Source organism: Propithecus coquereli, unplaced genomic scaffold (assembly GCF_000956105.1).
Source record: "Propithecus coquereli isolate 6110/MARCELLA unplaced genomic scaffold, Pcoq_1.0 Scaffold563, whole genome shotgun sequence".
Taxonomy (NCBI): Eukaryota; Metazoa; Chordata; class Mammalia; order Primates; family Indriidae; genus Propithecus; species Propithecus coquereli.
Window position 1 is genome coordinate 12,385 of NW_012151541.1, and position 20,023 is coordinate 32,407.

General features: G+C 56.7%; 1 protein-coding gene across 2 annotated transcripts in view; it reads right to left on the reverse strand.

The window, feature by feature from the left end:
• Positions 1-1,226: 1,226 nt before the first annotated feature.
• Positions 1,227-20,023, reverse strand: part of LOC105821217 (inhibitor of nuclear factor kappa-B kinase subunit epsilon) — a 20,679-nt gene continuing 1,882 nt past the window's right edge. The window contains exons 4-20 of one of the 2 annotated variants that reach the window (XM_012657889.1): positions 18,686-18,867; positions 18,105-18,265; positions 17,181-17,291; positions 16,704-16,883; positions 15,943-16,139; positions 15,171-15,235; positions 14,994-15,085; positions 14,764-14,850; positions 10,476-10,551; positions 10,244-10,356; positions 8,657-8,733; positions 6,391-6,430; positions 5,609-5,710; positions 4,354-4,450; positions 4,100-4,182; positions 3,828-3,899; positions 1,227-2,085 (exon numbers count right to left, since the gene is read on the reverse strand). In XM_012657889.1, the coding sequence (XP_012513343.1) occupies positions 2,052-2,085; positions 3,828-3,899; positions 4,100-4,182; positions 4,354-4,450; positions 5,609-5,710; positions 6,391-6,430; positions 8,657-8,733; positions 10,244-10,356; positions 10,476-10,551; positions 14,764-14,850; positions 14,994-15,085; positions 15,171-15,235; positions 15,943-16,139; positions 16,704-16,883; positions 17,181-17,291; positions 18,105-18,265; positions 18,686-18,867 (1,769 nt within the window). In that variant the 3' untranslated portion in view covers positions 1,227-2,051. Of the gene's footprint in view, positions 2,086-3,827; positions 3,900-4,099; positions 4,207-4,353; positions 4,451-5,608; positions 5,711-6,390; positions 6,431-8,656; positions 8,734-10,243; positions 10,357-10,475; positions 10,552-14,763; positions 14,851-14,993; positions 15,086-15,170; positions 15,236-15,942; positions 16,140-16,703; positions 16,884-17,180; positions 17,292-18,104; positions 18,266-18,685; positions 18,868-20,023 lie in introns of both variants that reach the window. The other variant, XM_012657888.1, reaches the window with a different exon arrangement.

Here is a 20,023-nt window from a genome sequence, read left to right on the forward strand (position 1 = left end):
TCTCCTACTGAGGTGCACCCAGAAGCTCTGCAGAACTCCAGATCGGGGGAGGCACTCATGCCAGCCACTCCACCCAGCGTAGAAACAGACAGAAGCCTTGGAGTGAGTATGTCCCCCACGGCTCATGGGCGTTGCTTGTGATGTCATTAGAGCCCGCATCATATCATCTCCCAGAAATCTGCACTTGGCTTTCAGGGATCCCCTGGCTCTTTCAGTGAGCTCCACCAAGCACGCGGGGCCCAGAGCAGCTGCGGCTGCCGGGAAAACCCACCGTGGGACTTCCCTGAAGGGCCACTGATGAGGCGGAAGCGTGGGGCCGAAATTCACGGCGGCAGAGCCAACCAGAGGTGGCACAGTGCCCAGGGGCATCAAGGCAGCAGCTGGCCCCTGAGGCCCCAGGACTTGAACCCACAGGCTTAAGGGACTCCATGGGCTTGAGGCCCAGATAGCAATCACGGAGCCACTTAGGCCTGATGCACGCCAACAGCCTCGAGCACCCCTCCCCTGGGTCTTTCCACAGAGAAGCAGCACAGAGGATGGCAGCCTCCAGGACTCGCGGTTCCTCACTCGTGGCCCTGCTGTGTCCCTAGGTGGAGGAGGCTCAGGATGTGGCGGCTCCCATGAAGATGGGTGGGAAGGATCTCTGGGGATCTCTGGGGTCAAGTGTAATGTCTCCGTACTGCAAAGCCCATAGTGGGGCTTCCACTCATCTCCCCCTCCTGGGGCTATCTTACCGCGTTCCCCTTCCCCTTCTTCCACCCCCGCCCCAGGCCAGCTGGGTAGTGCAGCTCTGGTTTAAGGGAAGGCTGGAGGTATTGCAGGGGGAAGACTAAATCTGCGAGCAGTTTGCACAAACTAGAATGCCTTGCCCACCGCTTCCAGACAAAATGAGAGAATGCTTAAAACGACCTCTAGTAGTACTCAAACCCAATATTTAGGGCACAGCCTAAGTTTTGAGCAGTGGTGGGGATGGGAAAAAGCAGCAGGCACTTAGATGGTGGGTTTGAGTTAAAAAAACAGACCTTCTTTCTCCCTAAATTCCAGGTCCCTTGTACAGCTCCCCAAATGACAGGGGCGGGAGAATGGAAGGAATGGGAAGGCAGGCCTTCCCAGCAGGGGACATCTTCCTTGGGCGCTTCCCTGAAATTAGGGCCCATTTAGGGGAAAGGCGGGAATTGGGAAATGACGAGTCTCCATTTCCTAACACTTCCCACAGATCCCCACCCAGGCCCTGCTCGGTTGCCAAGCGGCTACCACTGAGAGCCTGCCAGACACAGCCCAGAGGGCGACGGCAGTAGAAAAGAAGGCGTTTATTCCGTTTCCTGAAGGTGCGGGTGCTGGCTTACAGGCCTGTGCTCACGAGCGTGGCCACCTGTTACTGCTGGCTGGCTGCGTGTCGCTGGGCCAGGTGGGGCCTCAGAGAGCGGGAGAGGGTCCCCGAGACACTGCCGCCTGGCCTGGATCACTCATTTGCTCAATCTTAGGCTCAGCCAGAGCACGACTAGAAGGAAAATGAGGCTCTGTGTTGCCTGGGGCCGAACGTGGTGACTCCAGAAGCCCCAGGACAAGCTGTGTCCAACGTGAAACTCCTCAGGAGGAAGGAACACTGAGATGAGGCCGTTTGACCCAGAACCCTGGGTCTCCTCTGCTGTTCCCCAGGGAGTGAAGCCCTGTAAACCAGAGGCAGGGTGGGAGGGCATGTTGGAGACACTTGTCCCCACGGCCTGGCCAGGTTCAGCCATACAGGCCAGGGTGACAGAGGAGCAGTATCTGAGTCTGGATAAGACAGAGAGGTCAGCCCAGGCAGTGGCCGCCACACTCCTCCCTGTGGGTCTGGGCAGAGACGGCCTGGTGCCCCAGTCCCGGCTGCGCTGCTTCCGCGGAAAAAGGCAGCGAAAGATAATGCTGGTGACATCTCCCGGCCGTTGGCCAGGAGGGAGGTAGGCTGGTGAGATGGGACCAGATCTCGCCCTGGCTTGGGTCCCACAGTGCAGGAGAGCAGTGTTTGAATCATTCTAATGCTTCAGGAAGCCTCGTGCACCCCAGGGAGCTCAGACATCAGGAGCTTCTGGGACTCTGCTTAACCTGCAAGGAAAGGCACAGGTGAGCCTCACCCACCTGTCAGAGCAGCCTGCAGACCACACCCCAGGGCCCGGCACGGTCGACTTTCCCTGAGCCTTGCGAGTCCTCCGCTCTCCTCTCGTAGCGTCTTCATTCCCCGAGATCCCTCTGCTTCCCGTCTCTGACTGCGCATTGGAATCACCTGGGAAGCTTCTAAAAACCCCACCCCAGGCTGCACCCAGATCTCTTGGGCAAGACCCAGGCGTCTGTACTTTTCAAAGCTCCCCTGGTGATTCCAACATGCAGCCGTGGTTTAGGAGGAGGGAAAAGGAATTCGAATGGGTCATTTGGCTCCTTGGCTACAGCTCTGAATAAGGAAGTGAAAATTCATTAAAATAAAGTTTTGAGCTGTCTGTAAGTAGATTACATATCACAGCAAGAAAAATTTATGTCGGCACTAAAATTAGAACTTCCTGCTCAAGAGAGCTGTTTTGGAAAGTTTTCCAAGACGCTGTGGAATCTCCTCTTTGTGGGTATTTAAGAGGCAGAATCCTCCTCTCGCTGGACTAGGACAGGGAGAAGATGCGCCCCTCATCCAAGGACCCTCTGACACTCTGAGGACAGACCACAAGCTCTGCTCCTGGTTTCCCGACCTCCTGGCCCCAATTCTAATGTCTCAGACCGGTGTGACATCTGGGGACCAATTAACATTTAGTGAGTCCTCCCCTCCACACACACCCCCAGGCACCTCGAATATTTCATTTTATTTACTCCCCTATGGTAACGCCACGAGGTAGGAATTATTATTCCTGCTTTATAGGAGTGGGAACTGAAGCTCAGAGCTGAACAAATCTCCCAGGGTCATGAAGTTGGTAAGAAGCAGAGGCAGGATTCAAATCCTGCTGGATCTCTGCTGACCCTTCCCACCCTGCCGCTGCTTCCCAAACGGGGAACGACAGACACGAGGCTGCTGGGGAGGACGTGGGAGGCGTGCGCACGTGTGTACATGTATGTAAATAGGCCACTGACCTTCAGGGCAAGCAGGGACCATTCTTCCTTCTGAGATCGTCTCTTTGGTGTTAAGTGTGCTTTATGAAGTGCGGCTATAAGATGGCAGGTTTTTTTCCCCCGTTCAAATATGCTTACTTTGTTACAGGGGCGCTTGGCAACTCTGTCGTTGGCAATTTTCTTTTGTGAATTTTACACAAAATCCCGAAGTCTGAGCCCTGCTACATTCCCTCACCACCCCTTCCACTACCCCGGAGCCCCCATCAGGAGCCCGTCCAGGGTCTCTGCTGGGCCTGCAGCCGGAGCCGGCCTGTGAGCGTTGGCAGGAGGAACGGGGGCCCCACGAGGCCAGAGAAACACAGGCCTTGGGCAGCGCACCCAAGCTGCCTGTGCTGCAGCTCCCCGAGCTAGGACGTGGGACGGAAACGGCACCCGCTCTGATGATGGCTGTGAAGATTAAAGGAGGCAATCTGGGGGAAGCCCAGGCACGGTCCACATTCAGCGCAGAGCTGGACACGGGCACAGATCCCTGCCTCTGAGCCCCCCTCTCTCTGACAGCACGGAGGGTCACATTTTAAAACTGTAAGTGAAACCTCAGGATGACAACTCCTTTGTGGACAAGGCCTAAGCTCCAGCGGGGCTGTCTGGAAAATGGACACGTGTCATCAGACCTGCACGGGCAGGCACAGGGACTCTGCAGCCCGAGGCAAGGACGGCTCAACCCCCGCCCTCCCTGGCACACGGTGGGAGCTCCTTACCGTTCGATGATGCGGTTGTTGTCCTGGAGGTCAAACGCCAGCCGCTTCATCTCCTTGCAGAGCTCCTCCATGCTGCCCAAGGCAGAGGCGGGAGAGGCAGCTGAGGCCAGTGTATTGGCCCAGGACCCTTCCCGGAGGCCTGCCCCCCACTGAGGCAGCTTCTGCATTCCTGCCTCTTGGGCCTGGCATGAGGCAAGACTCCTCGGGCCCTACCCTTAGCACCCTCCCCCTTCCACCACCCTCTTCCACACCCCATCCTCTCCGGCACTTACTGGAAAAGCAGGTCCTTCGGTGTAGGACAAGGAGCTACGGCGGGTGGTGAGGCCGGAGGGCCCTGTGTTCTGTCCTGCAGGAGCTGGTGAGACAGCCGGTCAAGGATCTGAAGGGAAGCCGGGCTTTGGTCAGCTCTTATGAGCCAGCTTGCGTGCGGCTGGGCAGGGGCCGTGCTGAGGAAGGGTAAGGAGAGGATAACAAAACCGCCCCGGTCCGCACCCTGGAGTGCCCAGAGTCCCGGCGCCTTCCCCACCTTGCCAAGGCTCTCCTGGGCTCCCTGGGCTTCTGTGTTACAGGCGGCCACAGAACAGCCCACCAGGCGCAGGTGGTTCCTGGTCTCGTGCACCACCCTTCGGAGAGCAGATAAAGAACTAGAATTAGAGCAGGGCTCAGCCCTCTCTTCCCGGGCCACCTGGCTGGTGTCAGGCCACCACATGGACATAGCTGGGTCCCAGGCACTCACCTCCCTCTCGGCCTCTGCCCTTCCAGCTGTGGCCTCTCCTGTCCCCTGCCCGACTGCACTAATGTGGACCAGCACGTCTGACTGAGGCCAGGAGGGCCCCGCAGAGCCACAGTGGGGAGCTGGCAACATGCACGCAGCGGGTGACACATGCCAGTTATGGCGAGCATGGCACCAGGGGAGGCCCTAGAGAGGCAGGGGACTGCCCACACTCCTATTTGCAGTGTGTTTCTCCTCTCTCCAGGTGGAAGGAATGAGCGAAACAGGCCCAGCGCCGTCAACCCAGTGGCTGGTTCTCAGCCCTGCTACACATTAGAATCACCTGGAAGAGCCTTTGATCTCCTGCTGCCCGAGCCCTACTCCAGAGAAAGTAAATCAGAACTTGGCGTGGGTGGGGGTGGGGAGCTGGGCAGTGGTGTTCTGATCCGAGGGTGGGGAGTGCCTGGGCCTCAGCCCCGTGACAAGCGCACAGGTGGCGCAGGCCTCAGAACCTGGCACACCTGGGAAGCTTCCCTCTCTTCTTGGGAGGGGCCGGTGTTCACGCAGGCAGGTGGGGGAGGGGAGGGCAGGCCTTGTCTGAGAAGGGAGAACCCCAAACTCCTGAGGGGGACAGTGTGAGAGGGGGTTCTATTTAAGGGTCAGTGCCACCTGTCCTTATCCCAGAGGGACCTTGTGTTCTCCCTAAAGAGATTTCGCAGCACAGCCAGCTGGGACAGTGGGAAGAATCCAGATTTTAGAGGCCGACATACCATGTGCTGGTGTTGGGTCTGCCACGTACTAGCTGTGGGAGGAACGGGCCTGTTTCCTCACCTGTGGAGCGCGGTGATAACACCTACTGCACAGGGTAGGTGCTGTGGGATCAAATGAGCTCATGGAGAGAAACCACCCAGCCGACTGCCCAGTGCACTCGGGCACACAAACCACTCATTTCCTCCTGCTCCTTCACTAGCTCTCCCTCTCGGTCAGGGCTCCGCAATGCCCAGGTCCTCCAAAGCCTGGAACGGCCAGGCCAGGCCCTGGGACCCCCGAGCTAAGGAGGGACTGTTACCTCATCCGCTTGCCATGCGTGACCAGGGACTCCTGATACTTCTGCACACACTCCTCCTGGAACACCTGCAGGAGCCTTTTGGCCAGATGACTGAAATTCACCCTGGAACGACAGGGAAAGCATGGCCCAGGAATCAGCAGCCAGGGCCACTGTGCACAAGCCTGGCCTCCCTTGGTCTCCATCGTCACCGTGGCATAAGTGCCCAAGCCCTGAGCCCACGGCAGGGCTGGCTGTGTCTCTGGGGATGGAGAGGACAGTCACACACTGGGATCATGAAGGGGAGTGGCCAGCAAAGCACACACTTCAACAAGGAGACACGGCCCTCAGGGGACACACACCCTCCAGCTCAGACCCCAGAGGGCAGGGCAGGAGAGACAGTTCATGGAAGGAGGATGAATGTTTGTGTGTGTTTGGAGGGCCAGGGGTGGGTGCAGAACTGGGGGAGTAAGTCTCCAAACAGCCATGAAATCAGGGAGGGCCTCCTGGATGATGAGAGTGTCCGGGAAACAGAGGAGCAGAGGTCAGGAGCAGGAAGTGGTCAGCGGTAAATCAGTGAGGACAATCAGGGAAGGAAATCTGCAAACAATCTTGTCCATACCGGAAGTAAACCCAGTTACATCCAGATTGCTTCTGGGAGCCTCCATCCACTGGCCCCAGATAACCTGCCCCAGATGGGGTTACCCTTAGCTCCGCCACAGCCTGGCAGGATCAGGGCCCTTCCTCGCTCTGCCCTGGCGACACCCACCCTCCCAAACCCGCAGGCCGGCAGACGGGCCACTCACTTATCCAGCTTGTGAATCTGCTCCTCGTTGTAGCCAAGCCCTGAAGGAAACAGACAGGACAGAGGTCACTTACTCAATCAGTCAACAAAGCAGAGTGCCGCGAGGGTCGGGGACAGTTACAAAGAGGAAGGCAGCTCAGCCTGGGCCCTGCTTTACGGAAGCTCACGGCCAATGGAGCCGGGAAGGGCAGAGGAGGGAAGCAAGTACCCGAGCAAGTGATCATGGCAAGGCAGGCGCTGGAGAAGCCGCGGAGGCCTTGCTTTAGGGCTATTGCGTTAGGGCTGCGGAGGACGCAGTGGTGAGACCGGCCCCAATGCTCATGTACTGGGGACATGCTGCCCCCTCCTGGGCTTCGAGGGAACGGCCCTCCAGGGTCGTGGCAGCCCCAGGATGAAATGGTGGTGCAGGTTGCTTTGTAGGCGGCCCCGTTCCACTCCCCTAATAGCAGAACCCCCTTCCTGGGCCCTGCGTGCGGCCAGCTGAGAGCACTTAGGAAGTCCAAGAGATCTGGGCAAGTCCCAGCCCCGCCTCCTGCTAGCAGGTGGCTGTAGGTAAGTGATTTCACCTCTCTGCGCCTGCGTCCCCGTCCGTCATGGGCCCTACACGGGACTCCAGTGAGGACCAAGTGAGGAGCGCCCTGAGAGCGACTGCACAGCTTAAGAAATGGAACCTTCCAGCACTCTGGGTGTTCACAGTTAAGGGTTCATTTTGAATTTTAAGAAAGGACTCGTAAAGGCCAGTCGAAGTCAGACTCCATGGAGGCTGTCAAATGAGGTGGTCAAAAGCAGCTGGACCTACGTAGCTCGGGCCACTTAGCCTTTTCTGTGTCTGGGTCTCAGTTTCCTCCTCTAAGAAATGGGGAGGGTAATGGTGCTAGAGTTTTTATGAGCATTAAATCACTTAAGAACGCGCACAGCCCTCAGGACGGTGCCTAGCACGAGGGAGGCGCCCAGTTTAGATTATGGGATCATGGAAAGATGATCCTGAGAGATGCTCCTGAAATCACGGCAAAGAGTCCAGCTGGACACAAGGCGCCGCCGTCTCCTGGGATCGGAAGAGTCCCGCTTTCCCCGCCTCCTGGGTTCTCCCCGACACCCTGAGGCCAGGCGCAGAGGCAGGTCGCAGCTCCCAAGGACAGAGGATTATTTTCCAGATCTGTGTGTCCACTGCGGGGGCAGCAGACACACGCAGCTACCAAGCACTTGACTTGGGGCTAGTGTGACTGAGGAACTGAATTTTCAATTAATTTAAAGCTTAAAGCGGAAGCAGCGTAAACTGTTTTTTCCCCACTAAACATAGCTCTGTTATTTGGGTAAGACTATATTTCACTTCGGTAAAAATTTAGCTTCCCAATAGAAATGTGCTGTAAGTGTAAAATATACGTGGGACTTTGAAAGTTTAGCACAAAAAAGGATCATAAAGTATGTCTTTAGTAATTTTGTTTATATCGATTACATGCTGAAATGAGACTTTGGAGATATTGGGTTGAATAAAATATATTATTAAAATTAATTCCACCTGTTCCTACTTTTTAAAATTTGGCTACTAGAAAGCTTAAAATTACATATGTGGCTGGCAATTATATTTCTATTGAATGGTGGTTTTTAGATGATCCCAAGGATAGAAGATCAAGCCCAAGATCTCCAGTCTACATATTAGCAAATGTTTAGGGCATTGGAGGGGAGCAAGAGGGTTGGTTCCTGGTATCAGCTGGGGCCTCCCCAGGCTCCCTCCGACCCCATCACTAGCCCTGCCCTGGGGTGACCCTGCCCCATGACGGCAGTCACCTCGGGCAAGTGGCTTCCCTATCCCAGGGCATGTGAGTGGGCCGCCCCTGCCCAGAGAGTCTTTGCGAGCATCGTAGATAATGCAGCCAAAACGCCTGGCCCAGTGTCTCGAAATGGGGTTCCTCCTGATCCCCCCCTTTCTAGAAAACCTGGTTATCTCAGTGTCCCAAAGACACAGTGCAAACCGTAAAGTGCTCTGCCACAGTGAGCTCTCTTTCCAGAGCCACCTCTTCTACAGCACCCAGGCTCCAGCCCATTGTGTCCCCCACCTGTGTGAGCCAAGCCTCTCGTGTGGCAATGAGCACGGGTGTGAGGGCTTCGCGCCCCTCGCTGGCCCACAGGCAGCGGGCAGGCAGGGCCCAGCTCTGCTCTCTCAGCCCCCAGCAACAGCTGGCAGGCTATGAATGAATACTCGCAAGGGAGGGAGAAGGGAGCGAGGACAGAGTGAGAGGAATATCTTGCCCTCCCCGTCGGCTCACCTGGCCTCAGCCTAGATTTCTTGAACTGTTTGTAGATGAGGTTCATCTTGTCCAAACAACACTGGATCTGCTGGTTGCTGCGGGCAGGAGAAGGGACCAGGTGTTGGAAGAATCCAACGGCACGGAGTGGAGGGCGAGGGAGGGAGTGGATGGTACGGGAGGAGGGGAGGAGCCGTCTCCCTGCAGAAGGAGCCTCGCTGCCACAGCTGGGGGGCCGATCTGGAGTGGGGGTGGCTATCCTGTCTCTCAGCTTACTTGAGACCCCCTGGGTCCAATTCTCATGGTTTATTTCTCTCTCTCTCACACACACACACTCACGCCACGAGTTAAGTAAGAGGTGGGACGGAGAGAAAGCCAAACAGAACAGGCAGCTGGAAAGTGGCCTCTGCTAGACAAGAAAGCTTGAGGATAGACCCTCAGGAGCCCAGGCCCCTGAAACCTAAGGGAGTCTGGACGTGATCGCTTGGGATGGGGTGGAGCAGGAATCTCTCTCCGGTCACCTGCAAAGGACAGACGGGTGGAGCTTCTTGGTATACCCAATGCCTGGCACAGAGAAGAAACTTAAGATAAATAATGAATCAACAATCCTTGTTTAAAACAAGAATAAATCAATGGTCTTCAGTCCCGCCTGGAGATGGGGAATGTGGAAGATGACCACGCAGAGACCTTCTCAGCCTGGGGTTTAAGGTCATGATTGTTTCCTCCTTCCCCTTTCCAGGCTGGATACAAACACTTTGTTTGAGAAGCCAGGTGTGTGGGGGGAGTTCTTCCTCACCCTCAGGCCTGTGCAGCTCAACTTCCTCCCTCGAGCACCTCCAAAGAACCCCATCTCAGCTATTTTTGGAGCTGGACTCTGGGCAGAGCAGAAGCGTGTTCCCAGAGCCCCACCTGTCCCAGGAGCCTGCCCTCCTGGGAACATGGGGGTAGAGGACCAGGCGGCTGGGATGGGGCCTCAGATCCACAGTCTGTATCCAGAAGGCTCGGGGCCAAACGTGCTCTGAATTCAGAATCGTCTCCTGATGTCAGAAAGGTAATTCAGTGCGCACAGAGCGTGTTGGGGACCATCCCTGGCAGGGTCTGGGCAGCAACTCCTGATCAAAGACATTCACACCCTCAGACAACGGTGAGAATATTCACCCCAAGTGGGATAAATTAAGACTATAAAGAGCTTCATGCCAGGTTAGGTCAGGTTTTACAGTTAAAACAGTTAAGAAAAAACCCTGCAGTTTTCATAGGTTTTTGAGTTTAGAATCGGGGACGTGGGATTGTGGGTCCGTGTAGGCCCCGATTGCAGTGGGTGTCAAAACGTACGGGGGGCTCTCCATGGGGCAGCATGCTCAGGGCGGGGTGGGGGAGGCAGCGGCCCTGCACACATCAGACTGTGGGGTGGGTGGGCACTTTCATGTTTGTTAAAAAGGAGACAAGGGGCTCAAAGGTCGTGAATCTCTGCCTGGGCTAGGCCAAGACCACAGGCCGTGGAGGTGGACAGACCAGGGCAGAAAGCAGGCTGACTTCCACAAAGGCTGCTGCAGCTTTCGAGCTCATGCCCCCCTACCCCACCCCACAAAGAAGGAAAATCCCACAGACCTTCTGTCCTCATGTACCTGATCCCGGCTCTTCGCCAGCTCCGAGCTCAGGTTGCTGAGGCCCACCTGGGTCTCTGTGATATTTTGGGAACATCTGGAGAGGACCTCGGCCAACTGTGGGGCAAAAAGGCAGACCTGCGTGGGGCCCTCAGCTCGGGGCTCTGATGAGCACGCTGGCTGGACCACCGGCCCCGGCTCTGCCCCGAGGAGCCTCCTCCCCCAGCCCCACTCACAGTCCGCAGCCTGGACCTCAGCTCTGCCGCCTCCTTCAGCTCCTGGACCTCAGGCACCCCAGCCACGCCGCCGAACCTTGGAAGCAGGAGAAAGGCCACCTTTAGGGGCTTAGGGGGCAGCTGGAGTGGGAGGCGGAGAACTCTGTGACCGCACGCTGGGCGTGGCATGTTTTGGACAGCCTTGCTGGCTTGCGGGATCTCTGGGGGAATTTGTGTGCTTGGGACAGAGGAAGCAACTCGAAGAGGGCCCTGCTCCCCAAAGTTGTGACATCGTTGAGCATCGCAAAGAATAAAGTGTGAGGTGGATTGAAACACCTTGAATGTATGAAAATTCATGAGCCCGTGATGCAAGGCAGCTATGAATGAACTCCTTACCAAGAGAGTTTGTAACTAAAGGGAAGGAATTAAATTCTTTTCCAGCAGAAACTGTATTTCCTGATAACCAATAGCTTGCCGATGAGGGAAAAGCTGTATTTCATAGACTGCTAGCCAATAATGTGCCAGGACTCGGAACATTAGCATCCTGCTGCCCTAGGAAAATTCTCCTCTTGGGTACAGTGGTCAAATCAACGACGAACGATGAAGAGGTGGACACCTACATGGTGATAAGGTAACACCACGCTGCTTCTTTGTTGCGCAGGGAAAATGAAACCGCACAGTAGAGCAATCAGCCTGCTACCCGCCCCCCCCCCGCCCCCCGTGGTATGTCGGCATGAAGTACCCAGCATCACCTGCGATGTCTTCTAGCAAAAAACGTTCAACCTGAATCCAGCCAGCCTTTAGAACTCCCAGTTTACAGGAAATGCTGGGACAGAAGAACAAGGCAAACTTAAGAGGACGCTCTCCATGAGTCCAGAAGGTGAGACAACAAGGGATGGGTTTCCTCCAACAAGCCAGTGTCATGAAAAACGGGTGGGGGGAGGCAGGGGCAGTTTTGTTCCATTAAAACAGACTTAAGGAGCATAATAACCAGATGCAAAGTGTGGTCTTAGACTGCATCCCAGTTTGAACAAAACTAGCTATAAAAGGAAATTCTGGGGACAGTTAGAAAAATTTGAATATGAATTGGGTACCGAATGAGATGAAAATGTATTGACGCGGAGGGGAGAGCTCATTAGCTGAGAAAAGCAGGTTATAAAACAGCAAATACACGATAATCTCGTGTTACAATAATAATCACAATAAGCTCCACTTACACAGTAGGAAAATATCTACTAAGGTGTAATAACCTATCTCCGGGTGGTAGGATATGGCATTTTTATTTTCTTAGTTTTACTTATCTGTCTTTTCTAACTTTTTACCATTAGCATATACTTTTTTAGTAACAATAATGATTTTTAAAAAGTATCTGGTATATTTTGGCCTAGCAAAGAGTTTAGCCCATAGCAGTCACTCAATGCATGATTGTCAAGTGAATTACTGACCGCACGAATGGCTTTTAGGGCATTTAATACTTGATGGCAGAAGAGGATGAGGCTGACCCAATCCAACTGGGCAGGGAGTCAGGAGACACAGGTTTTTTGTTTTGTTTTCTGTTTGTTTGTTTGTTTTTTGAGACAGAGTCTCACTCTGTTGCCTGGGCTGGAGCGCCATGGCGTCAGCCTAGCTCACGGCAACCTCAAACTCCTGGGCTCAAGGCATCCTCTGTCTCAGCCTCCCGAGTAGCTGGGACTACAGGTGTGCACCACCACACCCAGATAATTTTTTGTTTCTATTTTTACTTTGCCTGGCTAATTTTTTTCTATTTTTAGTAGAAACAGGGTCTTGCTCTTGCTCAAGCTCGTCTCAAACTCCTGACCTCAAGCAATCCTCCCACCTCAGCCTCCCAGAGTGCTAGGATTACAGGCGTGAGCCACCGCACCCGGCCGGGAGACACAGGCTTGAGTCCTAGTCCTAGTGGCCACACTTGCTATCTGCGTATCTTGGGTGAGTCACGTTAGCTCTCCAGGCCTCAGGTTCCTCATGTATAAAACGGGGAGACAAATTTCCTTACTGCTACCTAATAAGGTGTTTGTGGGATCAAACGGGACCTCAGAGATAAAGGTCTTGCCTAGAAAGCACATTTATACAAACACATATTTTTTGGTGGTGGGGGTGGGGGAAGCCCTAGGATTCCTGAAGCCAATCCCAGCCGAACGGTGCCTATGGGTAGCAGCGGCTGCCAAGGAGGGCCAGGCAGCTTCGGGACAAAGCAAGTCTGCTCTGCCAAGGGAGCAGCCTTGTGGAGCCTGGGGCAGGAGGAGCACGGCGGGGAGAGGTGAGTAACCAGGCTGGCTAACGGCAGGCCATTTCGCCCCAGGTGCTTGGACTCCTCCAAACATGACATTCAGCCCATTAAAGTATCCGATTCCACTGGGGAAGGAGCTAGTGGCTTTGGACCTTAGAAGGATCTGCAGGTCTGAGAATGTTCAGAAAAGAGTGGGATTGCACAATGTTGGAGCTGGGAGGCCTCAGAGATCATCCAACCCTCTCATTTTGAAAATGAGGACACAGAGGCCCAGGTAGGGAAGTGACAATGGCCTGGGGTCACACTGAGAGCTAGTGAAGAGATTGCACCTGGCCCTCCATCTCCCTGCTTGGGGCTCTTTCTGCTCTCCGTCCTCCCCCTCCACCGAGGCTGCGACACGCTTCGAAGCAGGCACTTGCCTGACCCGCCCGAGTTCTCTGGACACACCACTCCTCAGAGCAGGCCTCAGAGCCAGAGTGGGGCAACAGCAGCCAGCAGACCCCAGGACTCCAGACCTGGGCCCGCGGGCCACCCACACTCCTGTCAGTCCCGGGCCAGTGGGCAGAGAGACACCCCAAATGCTTTCTCTGTACATCTTTCCAGATCGAGAACCTATAATGGCTCCCTACTGGTTATTTTATTGGGGTCTGACCTCCTTGCATTCCCTCCTCCCCTCCGCACCCCCACCCCTGTCCCTCTCTGACTCTATTCTGGGGCATTTGCCACTGTGGCTATGGTTCCCGCAAATCTCACCAGCACTCCCTCCCTCCCCCCAAATATGTTCCCCTTCTGCCTCTGCACAGATCTTCCCACCTGAGGTATTCTCCTTCCTCTGGCCTAAAAAGTCTCATCTTCCAGGAAGGCCTCCATGGTTGCCTCCCCCCATCGGTAGTCTGCACTACCCAACCATCCTATCAGCCCTCACATGCCTGGGAAGGGCTAATTGCTCCGGGGGAGCGTGGGCCTCTCTGTGTGACATTATGCCACATCTGTCCCTGGAACCCCTTTCTGTGCCCTGGATAGAGCTCTGCTCAAGGAGAATCACCAGCAGCACTGCTGAGTGACCCCTGCTCTCCGTCACCGTTTGAGGGGGGCTTGGCCACGAGGTGGACTCCATCCATGTCATCTGGAGACTCCTCTTCCTCCTCTCTGCACCCCACCTACGCTGCCCCTCCGTCCGCGTCGCTGCTGCCAGGCCCGAGAGGCACGCGAGGCTGCAGCGAGTCAGACCACTGCCGGGAGACTCCCTGCACCTCCCTGAGGCCAAGGGCTGGGGGAGGCGGGAGGAGGGGGGACTTCAGGCATGCTTGGCAGTCTCTGATCCTCTGTCCCCAAAGACTCCCACCACCTGGCTTCCCCGGGCTGCAGAGCTCCCGTCTCTCGCCCGTAGCATGGCCCATGCCTTCCAGGACTCGGGCAGTGCCCGCTTCTCCACGGTGCCCTGGCCAACCCTGTGGCCTGGAGCACCTCCCGTGTTTCCCATCCAGACCCTCAGCTTGGCGTCCTCCTCCTCCTCAGTCCCCCTCTTCATCCAGCCCATCCAAGACAGGGGAGTGGAGGGAGGGGGGGGTGCCAAGGATTGGGACAGGGAACCCTTAGGAGGCAAGGACACATTGCAGACCCAGAGGAAGCAGGAGAAGGGGCGTGGAGGATGAGACCGCCTGGATCTCCAACCTGGGTCATGTCCGGGGACCGCGTGTGGGTTGACTCCTTCCCCAGAGACCTGTGCCAGGCCTTGGTGCAGGGTGAGTACTTAAAATCATTCAGAACAAGGCCTGGCAGGACAGAGGCCCTTCCTGGGGCAGGGAGGCTGCTTTGGTAGCTGGAGAACCAGTGCCCTTCATGGCCTCCCAAGTGAGGGGTTGGATTGGGAGGAGGGATGTGGAGTCACCTGGAGCAGTGGGGGGATAAAGGACAGGGTGGGGGTGCCCTCCCTAGTCCACCAGGGGTGCAGGAGAGCTCTGGGTGGGGGAGGCGAGGTGCATCAGGGAGCACCAGGGGTGAGGAACAGACAGAGACAGCAAGGCTGAGAGGTCCCAGCTAGCCGGGCAGGACACCTACCTCTCGGTGCCCAGGCTGCTGCTGAGGAAGAGGAGGGCCGTCCGCGTGACCTCTACCGTCCGCCTGCTTGTGGTCTGGAGCACCTCCCTGCCCAAGCGGAGCCGGAGTCAGAGCCACCTTGCCCAGGGGGACCAGGGGACGGGGGCACCGTGCATGTGGCATGTCCCAGAACGGTGCGGAGAGTCCTGGCCTCCTACCCCACCCTCTCCCCCGCCCTCACGGGTACTCACACCGCCCAGTGCAGCCCCCGCAGCATCAGCTCCTGCCCGTCCAGCAGGGCCCGTGCCAGCCGCAGGGCCTGGTAGCCGGCGCCCAGCACGCCCTGAAACACACGGGTGGGCAGGGGCAGGTCCCACACCTCCTACCCTGTCTGCACCCCTCCCTGCCACCTGGGGGCCGCCCCTCACCTTGGCTGTGTTGTAATCTGCCTGCAGGTCCACTTTGGGGACAAACTTGGGGATGTCCAGAGCAGCTGCAGGTAAAGACCCCTGTCTGAGTGGCCTGCCTTATGGTTCCGGGTCAACTCCAAACGCACCCTTCGTTATCTGCAGCTCACACCGCTCACCACCAACCCCACACCCCTGAGCCCCACACCTTCCAAGCCTGGGACCTGAGGCCTGTCTTTACCATGCGGTCCCTCACTGCCACCTTGTGGCCACTTTGGGAACTACACCCTCATGCCTAAGGGCCCATGGCAACAGCCAGAAAGTGGACTAAAACCACCCTCTTGCCTACGTATTTCCAGGTTAATTCCCAAGAAGGAGGATGAAATTGGCATAATTCAAATGAGGATGAATGATATTTGTGCTATAACTTGGAGAAAGGACAAAGCTCTGGACCCCTGACCACCTTCCAGCAGTTTGGGCTCCTGCTTCCTCCGGCACAAACGACCTGAGGCTCCCCCATTGACCAGAGATTACAGACAGCGTGTTCAATCTGAATCTCCCTGTTTCCACTGGAGTGGATGCTGTGAAGCCCAGAGAGGTCAAGCCACTAGCCCAAGTCACGTGGCATCTCAGAGGCAGCTGTAGAATTAGAACCCAGATCTGCCTTCTGTACCCTGTGGGCCCAAAGAAACACTCACAAGGAGAATCGACCAATGCCCTGGACTGCAAACCCCTGCTTCTTGGAGGAGAGGGTGCGGGGGAGAAAAGACCCAGCCTGGGTGGCCCTACTCACGGTCCCTGAAGGCCAGCCCCTTGGGGGTCTCGCTGGCCACACTGAAGAGGGTCAGGGGGCTGCTCGCCGTCGTGTGGGCGATGTGCTGCGCTGAGAGGCTGGGCTCGAGGACGCAGAGGTGACCCTCGAAGAGGTACTCCTGGTGCCGGGGGGCCACACTGGTCTGCTCATACACGGCCTCCAGAAAGATGGCTATCCTAGACACGGCCGGGCAGGGGAGGCGTCAGCAGGCAGGACGCAGGGTCAAGGTGCCCTAAGCCCCTGGTAAGACTTTGCTCATAGACAGGGCTCAGTTTCTTTTGTCAGGGGGTACTGGGGTCATTTTCTCTCTCATCAAAGCTGGAGAGAAAGAGCGGAGAGTTCATGTCTTATTAGTAGATGCAGACAGAGCGGGAACAGAGCCCCGCCTCTGCCCTTCGCCTCTCCACGCCACACTCCGATTAAAATTCCCTAGTCCCACAACGTACCCCGGGAATAAAGGGTTCTATGAGCAACAAATTTAGAAAATGTGTCGCCAGCACATACACACTTCTCAAACGTATAACGCCCATTAGCCTTGCAAAGGTGTGGAATCTCCGAAGTTCGAGCAAGAAAACCTGTTTAACTCTGTGAACTAGTGTTTTTCGAAACTATTAATAAGTTTGGACCTAAAAGTTTTATCTCTAAATACTCCCTAGTACGTGCTTTGGGCGGTGCCACTTTGGACGCACACTTCCGCTTGGGCGGGGGTCCCCGTGCCGGCCCTCCCCCGCCCACCTCACCTGTTGTGGGCGTGGATGTACACGTGGTGCAGGACGGCCTGGGACAGCGAGAAGACGTGGAAGACGACCCGCTGCAGGATGTCGCTCGTCTCCGCGAAGAACTGGTCGAAGCCCCAGCACTTGGCCTGCTCCACCTCCAGGATGTTGGCCAGGATGGGCACCAGCTGGCTCTGCAAGCCCCTGCCCTCCCAGGACACGGACACTGTCAGCGGCTGGGCCCCAGACGTGTCCCCGAGCAGGCGAAGGGGCATGAGGAGGCCCTGAAGAACGAGGACGGGGCGGTCGGGAGGGAGAGCTGGAAGAAGGCGCTCCAGCATCCGGGTGGAGGAACCGAGGCCACAAAGGGCGAGTGTGGCTCCCAAGCCCTCAGTGTGCCCGGGGGCCCCACTGGAACAGGCCTCAGACATCCTGACTCGGCACAGAGAAGTGACACCCAGCCCAGACGTGAGCACCGCCCGCCCGGCGGGGCCCACTCACTTGGACAGGCGGCAGGTGACCGGGAGGGTGTAGCTCCACTCCAGCGGCCCGTGCTCCCGCCTCTGCGTGCCCGCGATGGCCCCGGGGGGCTTCTCTGTGGTGATCCGGTGCCTGGGGTGAGGCAGGGCCGGGTCAGCGGATCCCAGACGTCACACTTGCAGGGATGACAGACTCAGCAGGGCGGGCTCGAGCACTGGGTCCGGTCACCCAGCCACTCTAAGGCAGCCGGGAGAGTGGAAGCTGAGAGGCCCCGGCTCCCAGCCCGTGAGCTCAGCTTGCCCGGGACGTCCCCCGCCAAGCCCTTCGCTCAGGCAGCAGGACCTTTGCCCTGTCGCCGCCTCTGCCCTCACTGCACGCGGCGTCCACACCTTGGCCCGTGCTGTGCTCGCTGCCCGCCAGCCTCCCCCCTCAGCGTCTAACCTTCCCTGACAGCCCGCCCGGGCCAGTGTCCTCCCCTTTCCGGAAGCCAGAACCGGTTCCGCTCAGCTCACCCCCCAGGCCGAGGGTGGGTGGCTGGACCTCTGCTCCTGCCGCATGACTCTGTCTTGCTCTGGGCAGGGCACCCAGCGACAGCGGCTCCGTCTCCAGCCACTCGCTGCCTCCGTGCCGGCAGGAAGCCAAGCAGGGACCTTGGACCTGGGAGCTGGAGGCGGGGTTCCCGCCCCACCTCTGCCCCTCACCACCCCAGGCTGGGTAACCCGGGCAAGTCGAAGATAAGGGAACATTCCCAGGCTCCCACCTAGCCGTGGGCAGGGCTCAGCTCCTCCTGGGACCCACAGTTTAACCAAGGACCTACCAGGAGCCTGGCTGGGGATGGACAGAGAAAGGTGGCAGAGTTTGAAGGGGAAACAGAGGACCCAGCAGGGACCAGTGGGGGAAGGTCCAGGGCCATCCCCCCCCCCCCCGGCCCGCAGCCCACCATACATGATCTCCTTGTTGCGCCGCGGCCCGCCAAAGGGGATGAAGGGCAGGCTGCCGGTGGCTGCATGGTACAGGGTCACCCCGATGCTCCAGAGATCCACGGTCACCCCGAACGCCTTTTGCTGGGGCTTGCGGAGCACTGCGCGTTCATACATGTCGGGGTGCTGCCGGGGAGGGAACCAGAAAGCAGCGGCGGTGGGGGGCGGGCAAGGGCCTGAGCCCCTACCCATCAGGCCCCCTTCCACCTTCAGGTGAAAACCGGACCACTCGGAACCCGGCTCCTTCGGCATCTTAAAACAGGTGGTGCTTTCCTCGGCCCACCCAGAGCATTTCCACCTGCCCAGCCTCCGCCCTGGGGGTGGTGGCCGCCTCGTCCCCCCGCCTCCCGAGCAGGTCCCGGTCCCGGCACGAGGCGGGCGGGCTGCGCAGGCCTTGGCATCGCCTGTTCCGCCTTAGAGAACAGAACGGATTCTTCTGGACGGGGTGCAGGGGGCGAGATAGGACCCTTCCGGAAGCAGGGGGACGGGCCAGCCGCCCTCCTGGGGGCTCCGAGGGCGTCGCAGTGTCCCCAGCAGCTCACTCACCAGGTACTCCTCAGTCCCGTAGACTGAGACGAACTTCTCATCGTCGTCCAGCTCCCGGGCGGCCCCGAAGTCCGTCAGCTTGTAGATGCTCTGTCCCTCCTCCCCCACGAGGCGCATGATGTTCCCGGGCTTGATGTCGCGGTGGACGATGCCGTTCTCCCGCAGGTGGTTCATGCCGGCCACTGGGGACAGACGGAGGGCTGCTGGGTGGCTCTGGCTGCGGACAGTCTAGAGCCTGAGGCTCACCTTGGTGGGAAGGCTGTCCTTGCCTCCGGATAGACAGGTGGTTCCCACGGGCTGATGGGGCCACGGGAAAAGCCGGGGAACAGCGTGGGCTCGGGGCAAAGGAGGGAGCCCGAGGGCACCGGGTATCGGGGCTCCAGCTGTCTTCTCTAGAAACCAAAGGCGCAGACCCCTTTGTGTTATTTATTTAATTGTGGTAACATATACATAACAAAATTTATCTTTTTTTTTTTTTACATCCTATATAGTTTTATTTACATAAAATTCTAGGATTGGCAAAACATAGTAATAGGTGAGAGATTTGACTAAGAGAATATGATGGATGCAAAAATTTATATTTATCGACTTGAGTTGCAGTTATGTGGGGGTATGCATTTGCCCAAACTTCTTACACACTTAAAATGGGTGAGTATTATTTCATGTAAATTATACCTAAGTTGACTTAAAAAATAAAATTGCACTTTATGAAATAATTTTGGTTGTATCTTTTAATAGTTTCATGTGTTAATAATTCCTTTGTCCTCACTTCCAGGACAAAATTTATCATTTCAACCATTTTTAAGTGTACAGTTCAGTGGCATGAGGCACATTAACATTGTCTTGCCACCCTCACCGCCATCCACCTCCAGAACTTTCTCATCTTTCCAAACTGAACCTCTGTACCCATTAAACAACACTCCCCATGCCCCCTCAACCCCGGCACCCACCGTTCTACTTTCTGTCCCTGTGAACCCGACCACTCCAGCACCCTCGCGTGAGCGGAATCACATGGTGCTGGTCCCTTCGTGACGGCTTATTTCACTTGGCATGATGTCTTCGAGATTCATGCATGTTGTAGCGTGTGTCAGAATTTCCTTCCTTAAGGTCGAATAATATTCTATTGCATGTATGTCCCTCATTTCGCTTATGTATTTAGGCCTTGCCACCTTTTGGCTGTTGTAGATAATGCTGCTATGAATGTTGGTGTTCAATCTTTTTTAAATTTTATTTTTAAATTGGAGTTTTAAACCGAATGACTAGCAGAACCAGACACCCAGTGCTGCCCAGTAGGGCCCGCCCCAGGCCTGCAGCTGGTTGGAGGGGGGCAGGGCGGGG